The 6,402-nt window shown below is 44.4% G+C and overlaps 1 protein-coding gene and 1 pseudogene across 1 annotated transcript; both read left to right on the top strand.

Moving 5' to 3' along the window:
* On the top strand, positions 1–2,439 carry LOC120022668. Its single transcript, XM_038966654.1, has 5 exons — positions 1–114; positions 315–635; positions 836–1,333; positions 1,514–1,990; positions 2,193–2,439. Exons 1-5 carry the CDS (start codon positions 1–3, stop codon positions 2,370–2,372), a joined length of 1,590 nt encoding a protein of 529 aa, XP_038822582.1. The 3' UTR covers positions 2,373–2,439.
* Positions 2,440–3,828: 1,389 nt separating this feature from the next.
* On the top strand, positions 3,829–5,530 carry LOC120022657 (annotated as a pseudogene).
* The last annotated feature ends 872 nt before the right edge of the window (positions 5,531–6,402 follow it).

Raw genomic sequence — 6,402 nt, 5'->3', positions numbered from 1 at the left:
ATGTCCGATGTCATCGTGGACACGGCGCCCAACGGAGCCATCCAGCTTCTGAAAGAGGAGTGTTGGAAGTTGAACTTCTTGTATCTAAAGGATGAGACATGCCAGGCCACTGAGGTAAGACATAAGAGCCATCTGCAATGCCAATATTGTTTCTTTGAAAAGAATGTCAAGCATCTTTGTCATTTCTGTGTATAATATGGTGTTCAACGTTGGTCAATATTACATTGGAATTACAGTCAACTTTGGATGTCTTTGGTTTGTTGTATTTGTGAAGTAGCTATAGGATAGTTCTGTATGTCTCTGTCCATTTACAGCTCACTGAGCTGTATGGACATTCTGAGACCTCTTCAAAGGAAACTCTAATTGAAGAGAAAAGTCCAAAGACCAAGTGCCCGGCCAGTGTCGCTGGGGCTGCTGACATTCACAACACCAATGAGGAGGCTTCAGAGGAGTCTCCTAATAACGATGTGGTGGACGTTCAGGATGAGCTGCTGGCCCTGGTCAGTGTGGAGAAAGGGGCTGCTGGAGATGGAAAGGTCCTCAGCAAGGTGGTGAAGCCCAAAGGGTGTCTGAAGGAGAGCTGCAAAGATCAGCTAACCCCAACAATCTATGATATGATTACGGAACTACCAAAGGTAAGGACCAAGAAGCCTGTTTTGTGAATGAAAGGTCAAATGTCTTTGGAAGTTGGGTGTATCAGAGATGTCTCAAGCGGGACAATAATACAAATAAGCTGCTATAATCTTTGACTTTGGATGTCTGTGGTATGTTTTGTGAAACAGGACAGATATCTGTTTTGTTCTTACTCTTTCATTGCTCTGCATTGTCTGCTTAGTCCTATTTCGGATCCACTGAGAGCCTTCCTGAGATGTGTAGCAGAGGTCCAAAGGTGTGCAGTGGAGTGCCTGAGGTGTCAAATGCAGTGGGAGAGGTGTCCAGTGACACAAAGACGACAGAAGCTGCTGACGACCTTCTGGACACTGGAAATGTCCTGAGTAAGGCGGTGCAGCTATCCACCCAGAGCCATCCTGAGGTGTGCAATGGAGAGGCTGAGCTGTGCAGCGGTCCTGAGGTGTGCAGTGGAGTGCCTGGGGTGAGCAGTGGAGGGCCTGGGGGTTGCAGTGGAGTGCCTATGGTGTGCAGTGGAGTGCCTGAGGTGTCAAACGCAGTGGAAGAGGTGTCCAATGACACAAAGACGACAGAGGCTGCTGAAGACCTTCTGGACACTGGAAAAGTCCTCAGCAAGGTGGTGAACCCCAAAGGGTGGATGAAGCAGGACTGGGAAGATCAGCTGACCAGAGACTTCAATGATATGATTGCAAAAGTCCCAAAGGTAAGGAACAAGAATCCTGTTTTGTAAATGAAAGGTCAATCGTCTTTGTAAGTGGGGTGTATCAGGGTTGTTTGAAACTGGACAATATTATAAATTAGCTACTATAATCTTTGACCTAGTTTTTGTTTTAAATGACAAATGTGTTTTCCTTACTGTTTCATTACTGCACTGTCTGTTTAGTCCTATTTCGGATCCACCGAGAGCCTTCCTGAGGTGTGCAGCAGAGGTCCTGAGGCGTCAAACGCAGTGGAAGAGGTGTGCAGTGACACAATGAAGATAGAGGCTACTGGAAATCTTCTGAAAACTGGAAATGGCCTAAGCAAGGTGGTGCTCCTATCCACTGAGAGCCGTCCTGAGGTGTGCATTAGAGTGCCTGAGGTGTTCTGTGGAGATCCAGAGGTATGCAGTGAAATGCCTGAAGTGTACAGTGGAGATTCTGAGGTGTGCAGGGAATGTCCTGAGATGTTCAGTGAGGTGCCTGAGGCACCAAACGCAGTGGAAGAGGTGTCCAGTGATACAAAGACAGAGGCTGCTGAAGACCTTCGGGACACTGAAAATGTCCTCAGCAAGGTGGTGAGATCCAAAGGGTGGCTGAAGGAGGGCTGGGAAGATCAGCTGACCAAAGACTTCAATGATATGATTGCAAGACTCCCAAAGGTAAGGAACAAGAAGCCTGTTTCGTGAATGAAAGGTCAACTGTCTTTCTAAGTGGGGTGCATCAGGGTTGTGTGAAACTGGACAATATTATAAATGAGCTACTATAATGTTTGACTTTGGATGTCTGTGGTATGTTTTGTGAAACAGCTAAAGGACATATGTGTTGTTCTGACTCTCGCACTGCTCTGCATTGTCTGTTTAGTCCTATTTTGCATCCAACGAGAGCCTTCCTGAGGTGTGCAGCGGAGTGCCCGAGGTGTCGAACGCAGCGGAAGTGGTGCGCAGTGACACAAAGAAGCAGAAGAAAAATGGCGTTCTACGATTCTTCCGACGTGTGTGGAAGTTCTTCACATGCACCAACAGCCTCCCCAAAGAGCAGTGACTCAAGCACACACAACTCTGGGCCACACTTTGCCTCGGTGACTGAATTTCTCCACCATCTCCCCCTTTCCTTCCAACTGCCTTTTTGTAATAATAAAAATAAAGGGGATCTGAACCACAACAAAACTGTTTTCATGAGTGTTTTTCATATAACTCACTATAGTATGAAGAATGCTTTAAAGAACACTTACTAATTCATTATCCAGACTATTAAGCTGTTTGAGAAGTACTTAAGTATGCATTAGTCACAGTATTACTGCATTACACACTAGTAAATATGTATGAAATCATTTGAGAAACTTTGCATATTAGTGTAATTTTGTGGTTGAATGGCTCTACTGTGGGCTATTTTCCTAATCAAAACCAAATCACAACTTTATTTGCATAGCACATTTCTTACAGATGATGCATTTCAAAGTGCAGCGAAAATAAAATAATAAAAGGTTAGAAATATTAAAATGAGAAATTAAAATAGTAAAATAACCACAGTGGACATGAGAGACTAATTCACTAAAATAAATGAAAATAAATAAGATCAATACAATGGGATAAAATAGATAGTAGGACTAAGCAAAAGCACGGCTAAAAAGTAGCTCTTCAAAATGTCTACAGTTTCTGAGGCCCTCAGATCCTCCGGCAGGCTGTTCCAAAGGCCAGGACCATAGTGGCTGAAGGCAGCCCCACCAAACGTTTTGGTTCTCACCTTTGAAACAACTAAAAGACCCGTGCCAGAAGATCTGAGGGACCGACCGGGCACATACAGTATCCTAAAAGCATGTCAGACATGTATTCAGGTGCAGGGCCACGTAGTGCTTTTGAAATCCATTATTAAACTACAGGCAACCAACACAGGGACTTTAAAATAGGTGTTACAGTATGTTCAATTGTATCTCCTGATGACAGTTCAGTTATATTGGTGTAATAGTGCCCTCCAGTGTTTCTGAGTAAAGGTTTAGATAAATGATGGTTCTAGTGGTGGGGCTTTGACAAAGCTATTGGAAGTTGCTAGTATGTCTTCTAACTAAGTCAGTTTTAGGTTGCATAAGGAGACATTTCAAAAGAGAATCCACAACTCAAAGGAGAGTACTTTGAAAATGGTTCTCTGGTCTGGCACTGATCAGAGAGAACTGTTTTGTGGAACCCTGTTTTCACCTATCCAATGGTGTTGGATCAGAATTCTTGACTGCCGGTCCAATTCAAACTCATGGTCACAATCTCATGAAACACACATGGTAGGAAGTGCAGCTGGTTTAGACAGGAAACTGAGCCCAAAAGCCACTGAGCACAAACAACCACATGTATCTGTGTCAGACGACCCACAGATGGTGATGATGTTCTATTAAATGTCATTCAATAAATATTCTACATATTGCTGTCGTTAATGTATGAATTTCAGGTTTGATCCAAATAGTTGACAGAACTGGTGAATGGGACAGGCCCCTAGACAGAGTTGTGAAATGGATGTCTCAGCTTCCCATTATTATGATAGCATCAGATCAGATGTCTCAATGAGGAGGCTACGCAGGATGGCAAGACACGAGGACCCACTAATCCTGCACTTCCTGGGGGCCTCAAACAACATCATCCACACCCACACCTCTGTGTTCAGCACCACTCTCTTAGGCTACTTCGACACAGCCATCCACCTTTTTGTGACGGACCGTGGTGAGGAGTGAGGGGTCATACTGATCCAATATGGCACCACAGTGGCCATCGCTCCAATGCTACTAGGCATTGAGGTGTGTCTGAAAGCTAAGCTGGAGGGCACCCCTCCTCTGGGCATGTTTCCCCTCACTTTGGCCAAAAAACATAGGGTTGTCGTTCCTTAGCCTCCAGGACTTTCCACCCGCTCAGCGTCTGGAGCCGGATGGCTGCTGGGACAACGTAACCCACCCCAGGGTGTTCCAGCTGTCGTGGGTGCCCACCCTGGCCACCGATGCCCTCGTCAACGGGGGAATGGATGGGTCCATCTTGGGCATGGATCTTGCCACCCTGGCCCCCTCTGAACAGCCTGGTAAACTCAGCAAGGTTCTGAAGGGTTACTACAACCATGTCCTGGAGAGGCAAGATCTGGGGGTTGTATCCAGCCACATCAGCCCCAAGCGTCGAGAGATTGCCCAAGCCCTGCTGGGCTTGGGCTACTAAGCTTCATAGATGGAGACAAGTGTGCTGTGTCAACAACAATTACTGAAGAAGTCATGTTATAGCAAATCTTGACATGATGTTACACAGTATAGCAATATATAATGACAAGATGCTATAACAGGAATCAGGGTTGTGAGATAATGCAATTTGTTTTATCACTCCAACTCCTAAATGTATGTTCCCCTCAGCTTTGTGGTGGGTTCTGACAGGTACATCTATGAGGGGCGCGGCTGGCATCACCTTGGCACCCACACCAGGGGGCAGAACTCTTATGGTTACGACGTGGCCTTCATTGGCAACTACTCCTCCTCTCTGCCCTCACGCCATGCCCTGGATCTGGTACGCCAAGACCTGGCCAAGTGTGCAGTGGATGCCGGGCGCCTGCAGGCCAACTTCACCCTCCATGTGCACCGGCAAATGGTGGACACCTCCTGTCCAGGAGACGCACTCTACTCAGAGATCAGGGGCTGGGAGCACATTGGGGTGAGAGACTGTTCAGTATTATAGGCTACTAAACTGTCAGTCAATGTCAAATTAATCCTTTTAATATATACAAGTAATATACAATCATACAAGTAATATACAATCAAAAGGGCATCACAGCTGCTCCAGAACACTATTCAGTCATAATACAATTGTGCCCTTTTTCCTACATTAGACATTAGTGATAAACACCAACATTAAGCTGTTTGTGCACTGTTGATATTGATGCTGCTGACAGGTTTTGATCCGGTGTCATCTTGATCACTCATTACAGCTGCCTTTTACCGGAAACCAGCTCATGGAAAAAGGACCAATGAAGAAGACAAGCATGTAATAAGCAGTGTGGAATAAAAACAGTTTTGTCAAAATGTCTCATTGGTTTGTATGGGGGTATCAATTTGTTATGTCCATGATAATAGTGTGTTTTAGAGTTATAACAGCGTATAACACTCACCCTTCTGGTTGTCACTGCTTCACATTACAGTATTGTAACACAGCAGAGAGACATGTACAGTGTACTGAACAAAAATATTAGAGCAACATGTAAAGTGTTGGTCCCATGTTTCATGAGCTGAAATTAAAGATCCCAGACATTTTCCATACGCACAAAAAGCATATTTCTCTCCAATTTGTCACACAACAAAATACCTCAGATGTCTCAAGTTGAGGGAGTGTGTAATTGGCATGCTGACTGCAGGAATGTCCACTAGAGCTGTTGCCAGATAATTGAATGTAAATGTATCTACCATAAGCCACCTCCAACGTCGTTTTAGAGAATTTGGCAGTACGTCCAATCGGCCTCACAAACGCAGACCACGTGTAACCACGCCAGCCCAGGACCTCCACATCTGACTTCTTCACCTGTGGGATCGTCTGAGACCAGCCACCAGGACAGCCTTTGATAAAGCCCCTTTGTGGGGGAAAACTCATTCTGATTGGCTGGGCCTGGCTCCCCAGTGGGTGGGCCTATGCCCAGTCATGTGAAATCCATAGATTAGGGCCTAATTTATTTATTTAAATTGACTGGTTTCTTTATATGAACTTATAACGCTTAGCCTATATCAAAATGTTAATTTGTTAATTCATTAAACGTGAATTACAATTAAATGACTGTAAACATCGCCGTTAACACAAAAATAACATCAGTTTTAGTGGCGTAGGGAGACAGTTGGGCCTATTGGAATACTTTGAAATTGTTTTGGCTAATGATTTATACATCTTGGCTATCTGTCCAATTAATGAAACACATATTGACCAGGTTGTGAGAGTGAAATGTTTAACAGGTGTGTAAATTAATATTAATTTGATTTTATTTGATTTTATTTGGATCTCTTTTAGTCCCCATTTGGACTAATCTTCCAAGAGTCCTTAAACATTAAAATACAATTTATAATACAAACACA

This window comes from Salvelinus namaycush, chromosome 2 (genome assembly GCF_016432855.1).
Source record: "Salvelinus namaycush isolate Seneca chromosome 2, SaNama_1.0, whole genome shotgun sequence".
NCBI lineage: Eukaryota > Metazoa > Chordata > Actinopteri > Salmoniformes > Salmonidae > Salvelinus > Salvelinus namaycush.
This window is presented reverse-complemented; position numbering and strand designations above follow the sequence as displayed.

What these genes read in the sequence shown, in the direction of transcription:
- LOC120022668 (XM_038966654.1), top strand. Translation starts at nt 1, where the DNA reads ATGTCCGATGTCATCGTGGACACGGCGCCCAACGGAGCCATCCAGCTT. An exon ending in TGATTACGGAACTACCAAAG is followed by an intron (nt 636 to 835) that starts GTAAGGACCAAG and finishes TTGTCTGCTTAG; the next exon opens with TCCTATTTCGGATCCACTGA. An exon ending in TGATTGCAAGACTCCCAAAG is followed by an intron (nt 1,991 to 2,192) that starts GTAAGGAACAAG and finishes TTGTCTGTTTAG; the next exon opens with TCCTATTTTGCATCCAACGA.